This window comes from Ciconia boyciana, chromosome 3 (assembly GCF_034638445.1).
Source record: "Ciconia boyciana chromosome 3, ASM3463844v1, whole genome shotgun sequence".
Lineage (NCBI taxonomy): Eukaryota > Metazoa > Chordata > Aves > Ciconiiformes > Ciconiidae > Ciconia > Ciconia boyciana.
In genome coordinates, this window is record NC_132936.1 from 374,717 (window position 1) to 389,928 (window position 15,212).

Genomic DNA, 15,212 nt, shown 5'->3' on the forward strand with positions numbered 1-15,212 from the left:
TCCCGAGCAGCTGGACGGAGCCGTCCCCGTGCGCTGCCAGCACGAGGCTGGGTCTGCCGACCAGCCACCACTGTGGCACTTGCTGAGGAGGATGCACGGTCCTTCCTCCTTCCAGCCCACATAGAGCCCGCTCCGCACTGCACTTGCACACCCACCCTGACGCTGGCTCGTACCAGCCGGGCAGGGGCTGGCCCTGCTCCGGCCCTGGGTGTGGGCGCAGCTCCAGGCAGATAGGTGCAACCCAAAGCATGGGGGAGCTGAAACCTGCGCAGGACCCCAGCGCACCCTGAAGGGGATGGAGCCCAGAGGCCGCATGGCTGCCCAGCCCTCAACACCTGAGGGACGGGAAGGGGCTGCAGCTGCAGCCACCCAACAGCGCTGCGGAGCAGCACTCGGCTGCGGGGCTGGGGCCACGCGATGGGGCCGTGTGTGGGTGGCACCGGGGCTTCGGGCCCGGCCTGGCCTAAGGCACCGCACGGGGCTGCGGGGCTCAGCCCAGGCTCTCTCCAGCGCACGGGGTGGGCGCTGCTTGTCAGAGGCTGCGGATGGCCAGAGTTTGCAGCCCCGACGCACTGAGCCTCTCGCAGCTGCATCCAGGGGTGCAGAAGGCCCTGGTGTGTCGGCAGTGAGCAAGCTGCGAGCATGGCACGAGCCAGGCACTCGTCCCTGGGAGCAGCCAGCCCCACAGAGCAAGGGGTTCCAGGGCTGGGGGTGTTGAGCCCAGCCCCTGCTGAGGGCTCTGCCCCAGAGCCGCAGGGAGGTGCTGCCAGGTTGCCAGCCTTCACGCTGGATCCACGTCACGGGTGCACAGCACCGTGTGCTGCCTCGCTGTGGGCAGGGCTGTGCCCCACCACCCCTGTGCAGCCCGGTGTGGGACACGCTGTGCGAGGGGCCAGGCTGAGCCGCTGTCCCCAGGCTCTGCCTAACGCCAGCCCCGTGGAAAGAGCCCGCTCTGGGCCTGTCTCGGCACCTGCACCAGCATCGGTGCTGGGTGTCAGCTCGGTTCCCCTCCGCCCGCGGGCAGAGGCACAGGGCTGCCGGGGGGGGTCTGCGGGCAGCGGTGTGGTGCACCAGCAGCTACCTCACCTTTTGGCAGCGGCGGCCGGTGCCCCGGGCTGGAACATCCTGCATGCAGCACAGCGCTGCCGGCTCCGGTGCCTTCGCTCTATGAGTCACGGAATTTGGCTGGTGGTGCCTCACTGCCGCTCAGGGCTGTCTGCGGCGCCCAGCCCCGGCGCACGCGGCGGTTTGACCTCGGCACCGCGAGCTCTGCCCAGGGCACGGTGCCGCCAGGCCCTGCCGCAGCCGGGTCGTGTGCGCCCCACCCGTGCCCGTCCCGTGCCCGTGGGTGCTGGTGGCCGCGGGTTCCCCCCTCCCGAGACGGCCCCGCCGCCGCACCCGGTGCCTGCCCAGGACGCCGCTGCTGGACGCGACCGCTGGGCCCGGCCCACCCAGAGGAGCCGCGGGTCAGCCCGCTCCGCCGGCCCGGCGCAGCTCCCCGGCACACGGGGCTGGGGCCGGCCCCGGGGCCCTGCCCGCCGCGGGGGCAGCCGGCGCGTCCCTGCCCCGGCGCCCCGGCCCGCGCTCTCCCGGCGGGTCCCGGCCCTTCAGCACCGCGGACAGCGGCGCCGCTGGCACCGGGGCCGGGCCCGGGCGGCGCTCGGTGACCGGGGCCGGGGCCGGGGGCGGGGGCGGGAGGGGTGCGGGCAGCGCCGGGAGGTGCAGCGGGGCGAGCCGGGGGGCCGGGAGGCAGCACGCCCGGCGGCTCCCGGCCCAGGGCGCCTGCCGGAACCGGCCCCGCCGCGCCCCTCCGGGTGGGCGCCGGACCGGAACGGGGGTCGCGGCCCCGGAGACGAGGCGGGGGCACGACCTGCCCCGCCGCCCCGCCGTCCCGCAGCCCCGCCGTCCCGGCGCTCAGCCCCGCTGCCGGGTACCCCGCTCCCCGCCGCCGTCCCGGTGCCCTCCCGCCCCCGCCCCCCGCCGGTCGGTGCGTGCCCGGCGCTGACGTCAGCCCGAGCTCCCGGACCTATATAACCACCGGCCGCGCCGCCGGCTCAGCTCCCGCGGGACCGATCGCGCTCCGCGCCACCGCCAGCGCACCGGCAGGGCACAGGGGACAGCGCACCGGGTACGGGGCGGTGCACGGGTACGGGGCGGGGGGGGGGGCAGCGCCGCGGGCAGGCGCCGGCGCGGGGCACCGGGGAGGGCGCAGCGCGTACGGGACGGTGCGGGCGGCCGGGGAGGGAGGGCACCGCACCCGGGACGGCCCCACGGCGGGCCGGTGCCCGCGCTGCCGGCTCCCCTCTCGCGGTCCCCTCGGGTCCCCCGGTCCCCTGAGCCGCCCCGGTCTCTCCCCGTTGCGCTGAGTCCCCGGACCTCGCAGGTGCGGACGGAGCCGAGGATGCGGCGGGCGCTGCTCACCCTCCTGCTGCTGCTCGCCCGCCCGCAGCCCGCCGCCGCCCGCCCCGCGCGCCCCGACGGCTCCGTCCCGGCGGCCGCGGCCGGGGCCGAGGAGCGGGGCCGCCCGCTCTGGCCGCCGCTGGCGCCGCCGCCCCCGGAGCCGTGGCGGGCGCGGCGGGACGAGCCGCCGCTCTCCATCGACCTCACCTTCCACCTCCTGCGGCACCTCCTGCTGCTCGCCCGCGCCCAGAGCCAGCGCGCCCGCGCCGACAGCAACCGCCTCATCCTCGACGCCGTAGGGCGCTGAGCGCCGTCCCGGGCCCCCCCGGGCCCCCCCCCCCCGGGGCTGCGCCGAGGTCCGGCCACCGCCTCAGCCTGCACGCCATGGGCCGCTCGGTGCTGCACCGGCAAACTCACCGGCATCGGCACCGGCACCAGGCTGCGCCTGCTGCACCCGCCTCCTGCTCGGCGCCGGGGCAGGCGGGCGCGGTACCGGCCCCGGCACGGGCCCGCACGGATTTTGTAATAAAACGTGGTGGAAACCCGAGGCGTGAGCGAGTGCGGGGCGGGGGCGGCCGGGGCTGCGCGGGGCCGGGCTCACCGGGGCCGGGGGGACGGGCTGAGCCGGGCTGGGACGGGGCTGGGCGGGCAGCAGCGAGCACACGGGCCTGGGGACGGGGCTGCGTGTGTCCCTGGGAGGGGGACGAACCGTGCTCTCCGTGGGGTAGGAGCTCCCAGCCCCTGAGGCGAGGCAGCCGCGGGTGTGGTGAAGCGAAGGGCACGGAGTGATGGGAACAGCGGGTTCCTCGCCACCAACGAGCAGGGCAAAGAGGTGCTGCACCCACTCACACGTGGGCAGCCAGGGACGTGAGTGGGGGGGGACCAGAGCTCTGCGTGTGGCGATCCCCCGGAGCTGCTGTCAGAGCACTGCAACAGGGTGGGACGGCTCGTGGGGCGGGGGGCTGTGGGGTGGATACAGGCGCTTCAGGAGGGGCACGGCCGTCCCATGCAGGAGCACCGGGGTGGGGAGGGGGCTCCTCTGTGGGACACACGGTGCTGCTGAGTGCTGGCGGGTCAGGACTGCAGCAGAGGGCAAGGGAGAGGGACACCGTGGTGGGGCGCGCTTCAGATCCCTGATCAAGAGGAGGACGTGGAGGAAGCCTTCCTGAGGCAGCTGGGGGAGGTTCAGCCTCCGCATGGGTGGCCCGGGTCCTCACAGGGGCCTTCAACCTGCTCTGGTTGAAGATGTCCCTGCTCGTTGCAGGGGGGTTGGACCAGGTGACCTTTAAAGGTCCCTTACCACCCAAACCATTCGATGATTCGATGGTTCCATGATAAGCTCCCTGATACCTGCTAGAGGGGCAGCACAGCAGGCCTGGAGCAGTGAAGGAGGTTTCTGGAGGGTGCCTGGGGATGTGATGGCGGCAGCCGTGAGGCAGTGGGGGTCAGCACCCGGGGGGCAGGCAGGAACGCCCGCAGCAGGGTGCAGCCCCTGCACTTCAAGTGAGCCAACTTCAGTGACCTGGTAGGTGGGGTCTGGCAGGAGGCAGCTCCGAAGGACGAAAGAGCTGAGGAAAGTCGGGATGCCTTTGAGGACGAGCTCAAGAGTGGTCACAGGACGGCTGAGGGTGGAAGGGGTCTAGAGAGAGTTCCCACTCCAACCCCCTGCTGCAGGGGCAGCCTGAGCTGGTTGCTCAAGGCTGTGGCCATCCGGGCTTTGAAAGAGGAAATTCCATCTGGGCATGAGAAACCTGGAACTGGAATACTGTGCTGGGAAGAAAGACCGTACTGGAACAGGTTCCCCAGAGCATCTCCCTCCTTGAAGATATTCAAAACCGGACCGGACAAGGACCTGGGCAACCCGCTCCGGCTGACCCTGCCTGAGCAGGGGCTGGGACTGGGGAGCTCCAGAGGCCTTTCGCCCCTCAGTGATTCCGTGGGTAACTTCACAGCTGGAGGGGCCACAGCCTCTCTGTGAAGCCTGTTCCAGGCAGCCTGTTTGATCAGCCTCACCGTAAAAAAAAGGGGGGGGGGGGTGAGAAAAAAACCCACAACTTTGGAAAAGAGTTTCAGTGGAATCTCCTGTGGTCCAGTTTGTGCTCATTGCCTCTGGTCCTGTCACTGGGCACCACTGGGAAGAGCGTGGCTCCATCTTCCTTCCCTCCCATCAGGCAGGTGTACACATGGATTCAGTCCCCCTGAGCCTTCTCTGCTCCAGGCTGAGCAGTCCCAGCTTCTCCTCACGCGGCAGATGCTCCAGTCCCTTCAGCATTGCTGTGGCCCTTCCCTGGACTCCAGAGGTCACATCCTCCTCGCACCAGGGAGCCCTGACCTGGCCAGGGCTCTACATCCACGACTTCCCCACGCTGCGTGGAGGGGAGGGCTCCTTCCCTTTCCCAGCTGCCAGTGCTCGTCCCCCACAGCCCCGGGTACTGCTGGCCGCCTCTGCCGGGAGGACGTGTTCCTGCCGCTGCTCCAGCTCACCACAGAGAGGGTTTTTTTGTTGCTGTTGCCCTTCACATCCCTCAACAGGTTCAGCTCAGGATGGGAACCCCAGAGAGGCGCAGTAAGTCTCGGCACACTCACCGTCTCCCTGGTCGGTGCCCGCAGGGATGCGCAGCAGAGCCACCCGCCGGGACCAGGGAGAGACATGGATGTACCAGGGGGTTGGTCTGGAGAGGCTGGGAACCCATGGTGGAGAGCCAGCACAGGGAGAGGGGGCCACAAACAAGCAGGGGGGGGCAGACATCAAAGGAGGAATTTCAAAACCTTGCCTGGATGTGCAGGGAGGGTGTCAGGCAGCCGGAGACCAGCCGGGGCTGGGGTGTACAAGGTCAAGGAGAGTGTCCACCCCACCCTGGGCAGTCGGGGGCTGCCCGAGGGACAGGCTGGGGCTGGGGAGGGCAGAGATGGGTGACAAGCACCTGGAGACAGGGCTCAAGGAAGAAAACTACCCGAAATAGAGGAGAACAAAGCTGGGGCTCTCCTGAGACACCTCAACCCCCAGGGGTGGCACCCAAGTGTGCCCAGGGGCCACCAAGGTCCTTGTGAGCCCCCCTCTGTCATCTCTGGAAGGTGGTGGGGACAGGGGGACATCCCTGAGGGGTGGAGAAAGGCAAATGTTGCATCCCCAAATGGCCCCAAACAGCCGGTGCAGGGATGGAGAGGCCACCCAGCCTCACCTCGGTCCCCAGGGACCACACGAGCCCTCCCGGGGCACATTTCTGGCGTGTGAAGGAGCAGACGGTGACTGGGAGCAGCCAGGCTGGGCTGCAGGGTCGTTTGCCCCCCCCCAGCCGCATTGCATCTGCCATGAGCAACAGCTCAGGGATGCGGGAGGGCAGAGACGTCCCTTAGCCCATCCCCGGCCAGGACTGGGACATGGGGGCTGGCGGGTGGACACGGGTGGGCAAGCGGCCCACAGGGTGCAGTGGGCGGCTCGGGGAGCCTCTCTCTGCTGGGGGCTGGCGCTGGAGTCCCTTGCTTGGATTTGCAGGTAATACCAAATCTGCGGGGACCAGTCACTCTGCTTGAGGGCAGAGCTGCCACCAGGGGAACCGAGCGAGGCTGGAGGAAGGGGGCCAAGCAGGGACCTTGCAAGGACAAAGACAACGTCCTGCCCCAGGCAGGCAGAGCCCCTGGCAGCCGTGCAGCCGGAGCCCACATCTACAGCTGGAGCGATTCAGCACGGGCCATGAGGAGGGAGCTGTGCTAGGCCATGTCCCACAGGGGATGTGTGCTGCCATGTCCCATGGTGGGCTCAGCTCCAGCATCAGTCCCTCTCGCCTACCTCCCTTCCCCAAGCAGGGTCCACGCTGGGGGACGGCTGGAGCTGCTCTGGACTCCCCAGCCCCATTTTAAGGGTTGTGGTGCTCTTGGGAGAAGGAGTTTTTCCTGGTATCTGATGGGAATTTCCTCTGTCTCATCTTGTCTCACCAGCTCCTGTGCTGTCCCTGTGCCCCGGGGGGGGGTCCAGCTCCAGCTCCCCACACCCCAGGAGGCAGCTGAGGAGGTCTCCTCTCCCCTGCACAAGTCCAGCTCCTGTCCCAGCTGCGTCCCCTGCCCGGCCGGGGGTCGGTGTCCCAGGGACCCAGGCAGCAGGGGAAGGGTCCTGCTGGCACAGCCCAGGCACCGGGGTCCTTGGCTGCCGGGGCACCCCCAGCCTCCCGGGCACGCCACTGGGGCCCAGCTGCTGTCCCAGCCCTGGGTTCACCAGGACCTGCCACACGCTGGTGTTTCACTTCCCCCACTGCCACGGGCCTGTCCTCGCCCGTCCTCGGGGATCCTGCACACCAGCCCCTGGCCAGCTTGGTGGGGCCCAGGCTTGCTGTGGGGTGCCCAGGTCTGCTGGGTACTGGGGGTCCCAGCCCCTGCTGTGCCCCGGCAGGGATGGGGGGGTGGCAGCTGGGGACACCCTGTAGTGCCCCATCTCCAGCCTCGGCCCCACGAGGAGCCCCTCGCCATGTGCATCATCTGCTACATCAGCCGTGACGGCACAGTGGCGCGGGACAAGGCGGGTGACGCAGCCGGTGCTGCCGCAGCCCTCCCGGGGGGCCTGGCCGGCGGGGCACGGGGCACAGGCCCCAGCCCGGCGCTGATCGTGGCGCTGCCGGCTGTGTACTCAGACAGCTCATCTCAGCGCTGTTTGCTCGGAGCACCCAGGGGACGGTGCTGCCGAGACGGCATCCAGCCCAGCGGGGGGGCTGGCTGGGCTGGGGGGCCCCAGTGCGGTTCCTCACCCCCAGGCAGGGGCTGCAGGCAGGGGGGCAGAGCCCCACTCGCAGGGTCCGAGGTGCAAAGCTCCCGGCTGCAATCCCGTCCTGGGCTGCTGGAGCCGAGGTGAGCTGGAGCCCCCCAGGGATGCAGCCCCTTGGGTGGGGACCTGGGGGCGTCGCTGGGGTGGTGGGGCTTGGGCCCAGCTCAGTGGGGCAGGGGCTGCACCCGGGCTGGCCCCCATGGAGCCGTTGTGGAGCTCTGTGGGGGGGCAGCCCCCATGCCCACCCCGGCCCACACACCACACCGGAGACGACGTCCTCACACACGGTTTAATGTCGGAGAGGGGCAGCTCCGGCATTTGGGGAATTACAGCGACAGGGCTGGAGCTCGCCGAGGGGTGCCAGGGACAGCAATGAGCCAGCAGGTGCCAACGCTGCCCCACGGCGCCGGCTCAGTGCTGACCTGTGCGGGAAACTGGCCTCAGCACCGCGCAGGGGGGACCCGGGGACCCCCACCCCAGCCCCTGCAGGCAGGGAGACAGGGACGGCCTGGGGTGCCCCGAGGTGTGAACCCCCATCCAGCATCCCCATCCCCATCCCGTCTGTCCCCAGGAGGTGCCTCCTCTGCCCCATGGCACCCCATGGCCTGGCCCCGTCCCCATCCCCACCCCCCACCTCGGTCCCAGTGAGGGTCTCACCATGGGGAGAGCTCACCGGCTTCTGCCTCGGCCCCACATCTGCAGAGGAAAAGCGGGTGACAAGATGGAGACAGGGACGCCTCGGCATGCTGCAGGACCTGCACAGCTGCACGCAGGCCACGGCGCTGGGCATGGCATGGCACATCCCCACAGCCCCGGCCCCCTGGGCCCCACTGCCCCCACGGCCTTGGGGCCAAGCACAGCAGCCAGGCGTGGCACGGCATGGCATGGCACGGCATGGCACAGCACAGCATGGCACGGCGGGGACTCACCCTCCACGGCTTCGGGCACCTCCAGGCTGTCTAGCCGGTCCTCATCTGCCGCAGCCTCGCTGCCGTCCCCGGGTCCATCCGCCTCATCCTCGCCCAGCGGCTCTGCAGGGCAGGGGGACAGGTCAGCCAGGGCCCTCCCTCCCCACGGTGTGGGCAGCCTGGGGACAGCCCAGGAGGGACGTGACCAGCTCAGCACGGGAGCCTGGCCCCGGCGTGGGACACAGCAGCCCACGAGCCCGGAAGGGGCACGGGGCAGGCCTGACCCCGCAGAGTCCCTGGGCAGTGCTGAGGGGCCACACATCCCCATTCCTGTGCACGAGGGGATGCACCCCCATGCAGGGCACGAGGTGGTGGTGGGCTCTGCCGGTCGAGGGCTGGGTGCCCCAGGCAGTCCCACGCGCCCCCCGGGCACGGCAGCACTTGTCCCGGCACTGGCACCTGTCTGGAACTCGATGGTCCTCAGCATCTCTGCCACATAGTCCACGTTGATGGAGAAGTGGTCCATGTTCTCGTAGCCAGGCTCCGGGCGGCTGCTCATCGACACCTTGGACATGTCCGTGATCCTGCAGGGCAGGCAGACCCCTGGGAGCTGCCGGGGTCCAACACTCATGGGGCCCCCGCGCCCGCAGCCATGGCCCAGCAGGGCCAGCCACAGCCGCGCGCCCCACCCTGCCACCGCCCCCTGTGCCCCCAGCCCTGTGCCCCCCGGCCCCACTCACTTTTTCAGGAGCTCCTTGGCGTGCTGTGGAGGAAAGCGGGGGAGTCAGTGTCTCCCTGGAGCAATGGGACCTGGGACCCCAGGAGCCAGACATCACCCCTGCCACAGCCCCACCCCAGCACAGCCCTGCAGGGCAGCCCCAGCCCCCTTGGAGGGTCCCGGCCCCCTGCACCCCGCGGCCCCCGCCCGCACAGACCTGCAGGTACACGGCCATCTGGGGCTCCTCCATGGCCTGGATAGCCGACTCCACCAGCTTGGAGGAGGCCTCCAGGTGGTCGCCGTACTGGCGGATGAGGCCCCGCACGCGCTGCACCTTTGCCTCCTGCTCCCGCGCGATGCTCTGCAGCAGCTCCTTCTTCCGCTCCTCCAGGATGCTGTACAGTGAGTCGAAGCGCAGCCCCAGGTGCTGCTTCTGCCGCCGGCCATTCTCCTGCAGGACCGCGGGGCTCAGGAGCTGCCCTGGTCCTGCCACGTCCACACCACGGGCACGGCCCCAGGGCTGTATGTGGTACCCAGGGACACCCCCTCGCCCCTCACCTCGATGGTGCGGCAGATCTCCTCCATCTGGGTGATGATGGCCTGGATGCGGTCGTTCCCCGCCACCAGCATGGCAATACCATCGCTGAGCTCGCTCTGGGACAGGACGGGACGGGATGGGACAGGAGGGGAAGGGCGTGAGGGTCGGCTGGGCGGGCAGCCCCCGGGCCCCTCGCCGGCCCCCCCAGGGCCACCCACCTTCTGGCGCTGGTAGACGGCGGGCAGCGGCGCGACCTCGCAGTCCTTGTGCGCCCCGAAGACCTTGCAGAGGGAGCAGGTGGGCGCCTCGCAGCGCAGGCAGTAGATGTTGATCCGCTCGTCCTCGTGCTCCTCGCACATGAGGTGCTGCTCCGCCTTGGCGTGCAGGGGCCTGCGGGCGGGGGCCAGGCACCGCTGCCCATCGTGGGCCCCGGCCCCGAGGGACACCCCCGGCCCCGCGCGGGCCCCGTCACCCCCCACGCTCCGGGTGTGCTCCCGCCCCCAGCCCTGTGCCTGCAGCCCCCCCCACGGGCTCCCTTTCGCCCACGGGGCTGGCTCCCCCGAGGGGTCCCCAGCGCCCCCGTGGGCTCCCCGCACCTGGCCGACTCCTGCTTGTAGATGTCGATGATGTTCTCCACCAGCAGGTTCCGCTGCAGCCCGTACACCCCGTGCCGGTCCAGCACCACCTCGTGGCGGCACGACGGGCACCGGAACCGGCCGCCCGACGGCACCGCGCTGGAGCCCCGCGACTGCCACAGCGGGTTGGAGGCCTGGGGGGCGGCGGGGCGGCGGGTCAGGGCCGCGGCACCCCCGCAGCCCCCCGCACCCCCGCGGCTGCCCCCGCCCCAGGCTCTGCCGCCGCGACCGAGACCCCGCGGGGCCCGGCCCCCTCCCGGCCGTGTGCGCCGCATCCCCCGCGCGGGCACGGGCACGGGCACGGGCACGGGCACGGGCGCGGGCGCGGGCGCGGACCCCCGCCCACCGACGCGACCGGGCCGTCCCCGCCGGGCCGGGAGCGGCCCCGAGCGGCGGTGCCGGCGGCTCGTTCCGGGGCCGGGGCCGGGGCCGCCCCGAGCGCACCTGGAAGACGTCGTTGGCGCACTTGCGGCAGAGGTTGTGCTGGCAGGGCAGGATGACCACGGGCTTGGTGAACATCTCCAGGCAGATGGGGCAGATGAGCTGCTTCTCCAGGCTCTCCATGCTCCGCGCCTCCGCCAGCAGCGGCTTCAGCCCCACCGCGAAGTTCATCGCCGCGGTCCCGGCCCGACCCGGCCCGGCTCTGCCCACCACGGCCCCGCTCCGGCTCCGGCCCCGGCAGCCCGGTGCCCGCTCTGCCCCGGCCCCGGCCCCGCTGAGCGCGGCGCTAATTTTAGCCGCCCCCGCCCCGCCGGGGCCGCCGCAGCTGTCGGCGGCGTCGGGTGACACTGAGTCACGGCGCGGCGGCGGGGCCCCACCGGCGCGCCCGGCCGACCCCGGGGACCGGCTGACCCACCGGCACCGGCTGACCCCCGGGGACCGGCTGGCCCACGGGGACCGGCTGACCCACCGGCACCGGCTGACCCCCGGGGACCGGCTGACCCCCGGGAACCGGCTGGCCCACGGGGACCGGCTGACCCCCGGGGACCGGCTGAACCCCGGGGACCGGCTGGCCCACGGGGACCGGCTGACCCACCGGCACCGGCTGGCCCACGGGGACCGGCTGGCCCACCGGCACCGGCTGGCCCCCGGGGACCGGCTGACCCACCGGCACCGGCTGACCCGCGGGGACCGGCAGCCCAGGCGGCCTCCGCAGCGGGGGCCGAGCCGCACGTTGCCACCCCCCCCCCCGGGCAGACCTCCCCGCCGGGCCCGTCCCAGCCCAACCTGGCCCTGAGCCCTTGGGCCTGGGCAGAGCCCCCGCTCCCCGGGACGAGCAGCGCTGCTCGCCGGGGGCTCCCCCGCCGCCTCCTGCCCGGGGAGGACGAGGAGCTGCGGCCCCGTCCCGCCGGCCCCTGGGTGGCCGGGGCAGGCCGGCGCGGGGTGCTCAGCAGCAGGCAGGGAGCAGGGCCCGGGGAGGGCAGAGCTGCCGGGCTCTCCCCCGCAGGCAGCGGGGCGGGGGGCAGGCCGGGGTCCCCCAGGCCCCGCGGACCCTGTCCAGCGCCAGCGCCCCGAACAGCAGCGTGGAAGGGCGCCCGGCAGGGACAGTGCCAGGAACATCCCCATCCCGCCGCTCGCCCTGACACTCTGGCTATATTTAGGGGGTGAGACAGAGCCCGTGCAGCTGCGGGCAGAGGCTGCTGCCTGGGGAGAGTGGGAGGGAAAGGCCAAGGGCTCGCCCCGTCCCCCTTGCCCCGAGCCCCCCTGGGATGGGGCGGCACCGTCCAGCCCTGCCCCTCCGCAGGGCCACAGCTCCCGAGAGAGCAGGGCAGGAGCGGGCGGCCCTGCCCGAGCCGGGAGCGGGACTCCGGGCGGCACAGCGCGGCAGGACACACGCACCGAGCCACCAGCTGGCACACGCCGTGGAAAGAGCCCCAGGGCCAGGGGACCTGGTCCCGGCAGCCGGCCCGGCCCGAGGCGCACCGCCGCTCCTGCCCGGGGTGGCCATCCCCACGGGGCTGCGGGGAGACGGGGACGGCACCACATGGCACGTCAGCAGCGGGAGGAGCGGGGACAGTCCCCGCAAACGCCCCAGCAGGACCAGGGTTCCTGGCCAGGCTGCTGCTGCCCTACGCGCTGCAGCAGTGGGGAGTGGGGGGGGAAGCAAGCCCCGTGGGAGCCAGCACTGGCTGGGGGACACAGAGCCGTCCCAGGAAGGTGACAGGAGACAGAGCGGCGTTCACCCCTGCGAGAAAGCACCCCCCCAAGCAGCGCTTGGGACACAACTTGCCTACTCCACATGCCGGCTCAGCCCACCCCCGCTGTGGGACCCTCGGCCACAGCCCCCCGCAGCACAGGGCAGGGCCAGGCAGAGGCACATCCCCTGACGAGACAGAGACCACACAGAAACGTGCTCCCCTCCTGTCATCCTTTAAGGGTGCCCATAAAACCTGTACAAACCCAAGGAAAGTGCCTGTCCTGGGCCCAGCCCTGCAGGGAATCTGCCAGCAGCAGCGAGCACGGGGTGCAGCCAGTGCCCCGGGCCTGTGGCAGGGCAGAGAGGAAAGGGGTACAGAAGGCAGCACCCCAACCTCACAAGCAGCATTTGGCACCCAGCATCCATCAGGAGGGTCCCTGTGAGGGCGGGTAGCGGGCTCAGCCCAGCCCCAGAGGTTACAGTGCTAACGGTCTCGGACGCGTTTGGCTACCTCTCGTAAGCTACGGAGCCTGGCCCGGAGAGGTCTCCACTCGTGGCTGCTGGGGCCGGCTGCCGGTGCCCTGGGCCGGGCGGGGGCACAGCAGCAGGCGAGGCACTGGGGATGGGGCACAGCAGCACGGGCTCCAGGCCACCTCCACCACCAGTGCTGGGAGACAGGGGCATTGCCCTGGAGCTCGAGCAGGGGCCGAAGAGCCTCTGAGTTGATGCTGGCCAAATTAACCTGAGATTCTAGCCACCCCGAGGCGGGAGAGCCACCCCGGGTGGCGTGACCGGGGTCCCGGAAAGTGAGAGTCCCAAAGGAGGATCCCTGCCCGGAGTCCTGGGGGAGCCGGCGGGACTGATGCCAGCCTCAGGCATCGGTCCTGGTGCTGACGGCTGGCGAGGGCTCCGCGCTGGCTGGTGGGGGCTGCGCCACAACGGGTATCTGCGGATCTGGAAAAGAAGAGCTGCAGATCAGCGGCTCAGCCCCATCTCGTCGCACCAGCAAGCAGGGACCTGGGACCTCCCAACATCCTCACGAAGGCTCCCAAAGGCCAAGGCTCCCAAACCTCTAGCCAGCGCGCAGCCATGCAGCAGTGCCCCCCACCCCACAGAAACCTGCAGAAGTGACCCAGGGGCAGCCCCCGTAGACACCAGTATGGCCAATGCCCAGGGAACGAAGCCTGCCGGGAGCACGGCTGCTCTCCCCATGCTCCCTTCCCAGGAGGGCACGAGCCCAAGTGTCTCTCGGCTGCAGACCCCTGCAAGGGCTTCAGGGAGCCGTTGCCCAGGGGAAAACGAGGAAGGAGAAGGCATCCCCATGGCCTGTGTGGCGGTTCCCTCGACCGCTGTCAGCAGCCCTGGTCCGAACGGAAAACACTGAGGGCCGGCCGGTAAGCAAGAGATGCGGCTAAGTCAGATCCGAGCCTCAAGCCAGAGCTCCGACCCGCACCCGAGATGAGATGGGGGAGCCCCCCCCAGAGCCCCACACAAGACAAAACGAGGTGGTCCCAGCCGCTGGGGCTCGAGACAGACGGAGACGGCCCTACTCACCACTGTCCTCCGCGCACATCTGCGCCTCCAGGTCCTTGGGGTCGACGTACTTGTAGGACTCATCCTCCTTCGGCACGCAGCACGTCCCGCAGCAGAAGAAGCAGCAGCAGCAGCAGCAGCAGCAGGTGAGAGCACCACAGCACAAAGCCAGAGCCTGCAGAGGAGGGGACGGCAGCCCCTGTGAGACCACCCGAGCCCCGCCAGCAGCCAGGCCCCTGTCACGGCAGCCCCGGTGACACCCCACCCGGAGGACGGGCTGTGCGGGGCCGCGGCGGCGGGGCAGGGCTCACCTGGAACCACCACTTGGACATGAGGAAGTAGTGCTTGACGGCATCGTCACCGAACTGCTCGGCCACGTAGAGCCCCAGGGAGCCGTACTGGTCATAGAGGCGGCGCTTGTCCTCGTCGCTCAGCGTGGCGTGGGCGCTGTTGATCTCCTTGAAGCGCTCGGCTGCCGCCGGGTCATCGGGGTTCTTGTCCGGGTGGTACTTGAGTGCCAGCTTCCTGCGGGGCACTGCGGATAGGGCAGGCCCGCACGCCTGGCCCCCCCGGGACTGGGCCCCCCGGTCTCACCGCCTGGACGCTCCCCGCACGCCTGGCTCCGGGGTCGACCTCCCCGGCCTCACCCCCGGGACGGGCCCCGCCGGCCCGCACCGTCTCGTCCCCGGCCTCGCCCCCCCCGGCGGTCCCCGCACCGCCTCGTCCCCGGACAGGCCCCAGGCCGCCCCCCAGCCTGCACCGCCTGAACCCCAGGCCGGCCCCCCACCCCGCCCGGACGGTCCCCGCACCGCCTCGGCCCCGGTAGGCCGTACCGGTAGGCCTTCTTGATCTCCTCGGGGGAGCTGCCCTTCTGCAGGCCCAGGACGCGGTAGAGGCTCTCCCCGGCCCGGGACAGCTTCCGCTGCGGCCGCCCGGGCTCCGCCATGGCGCCCGCGCCCCGCGGACGGAGGGGGACGGCGGCACCGACCGGCCCGGCCCCGCGCCCGCCGCCGCTTCCGCCCGCGCCCGCCGCCGCTCTGCGCAGGCGCCGGCCCCGCGGGCTCCGCGCGCCCCGGCCCCGGCCCCGGCCTCTCCCCGCGGCGGCCGCGCAGCCCCCGGGCGCGGTGGGGGCCGGGCACGGCCCGGCACGGCCCGGAACAGCCCCGCACAGCCCGGCACGGCCCCGTCGCCCCCGCGCACGGCGACACCCCACCGCCCAGCCCGCGCGCTCGGCGACGCCCGCTCGCCCACCCCAGCACCGCCAGTCCGGGCGACACCCCCGCGGCACCCCCCGCAGGCGGTGACGCCCCCGCGCGTGGGCACCGTCCCCTGCCCGTCCCGGCGTGCGCGGCCCCAGGCGACGCGCGGGCAGGAGGCGGCAGCAGCCGGGGCCGCGCTGCTCCTTTATTGGGCACAGAACAGAGGCAGCGGGGGGCGGCGGGGCCGGGCCGGGGGGGCGGCAGAGCCGGGCCGGCCGCTCGCTGCGGGCCCGGACCCGCAGGCCGACGGACCCCGCGCCGGAGCCGCTTCCCGCTGCCTCCGGGGGGGGGGGTGTGCGCGGCCGCCGCCGCCCTCCCGAAGAAGAAC

General features: G+C 71.9%; 3 protein-coding genes across 6 annotated transcripts; 1 reads left to right on the plus strand and 2 right to left on the minus strand.

Annotated features, from left to right (window-relative positions):
* Nucleotides 1–2,101: 2,101 nt before the first annotated feature.
* On the plus strand, nt 2,102–2,707 carry UCN (urocortin). Its single transcript, XM_072855939.1, has 2 exons — nt 2,102–2,128; nt 2,384–2,707. Exon 2 carries the CDS (start codon nt 2,402–2,404, stop codon nt 2,705–2,707), a length of 306 nt encoding a protein of 101 aa, XP_072712040.1. The 5' UTR covers nt 2,102–2,128; nt 2,384–2,401.
* A 4,732-nt stretch (nt 2,708–7,439) lies between these two features.
* TRIM54 (tripartite motif containing 54) lies at nt 7,440–10,944 on the minus strand. 4 transcript variants are annotated; one of them, XR_012041796.1, is made up of 10 exons: nt 10,400–10,944; nt 9,917–10,089; nt 9,539–9,710; nt 9,341–9,436; nt 9,000–9,233; nt 8,805–8,827; nt 8,524–8,667; nt 8,086–8,187; nt 7,814–7,852; nt 7,440–7,578 (listed from the first exon to the last, which is right to left on the minus strand). XR_012041796.1 is itself a non-coding variant. In XM_072857681.1 (10 exons), exons 1-10 carry the CDS (start codon nt 10,565–10,567, stop codon nt 7,568–7,570), a joined length of 1,143 nt encoding a protein of 380 aa, XP_072713782.1. In that variant the 5' UTR covers nt 10,568–10,944; the 3' UTR covers nt 7,440–7,567. The 4 variants fall into 4 exon arrangements, 2 of the variants coding, with proteins under 2 accessions (XP_072713782.1, XP_072713781.1); XM_072857681.1 differs by having other exon boundaries at nt 8,524–8,648; XM_072857680.1 differs by having other exon boundaries at nt 8,524–8,648; nt 9,341–9,710.
* A 1,073-nt stretch (nt 10,945–12,017) lies between these two features.
* Nucleotides 12,018–15,179, minus strand: DNAJC5G (DnaJ heat shock protein family (Hsp40) member C5 gamma). The gene is made up of 4 exons (XM_072858071.1): nt 14,459–15,179; nt 13,937–14,150; nt 13,647–13,800; nt 12,018–13,046 (listed from the first exon to the last, which is right to left on the minus strand). The coding sequence occupies exons 1-4, from the start codon at nt 14,569–14,571 to the stop codon at nt 12,964–12,966; spliced, it is 564 nt and encodes a 187-aa protein (XP_072714172.1). The 5' UTR covers nt 14,572–15,179; the 3' UTR covers nt 12,018–12,963.
* Nucleotides 15,180–15,212: the final 33 nt, after the last annotated feature.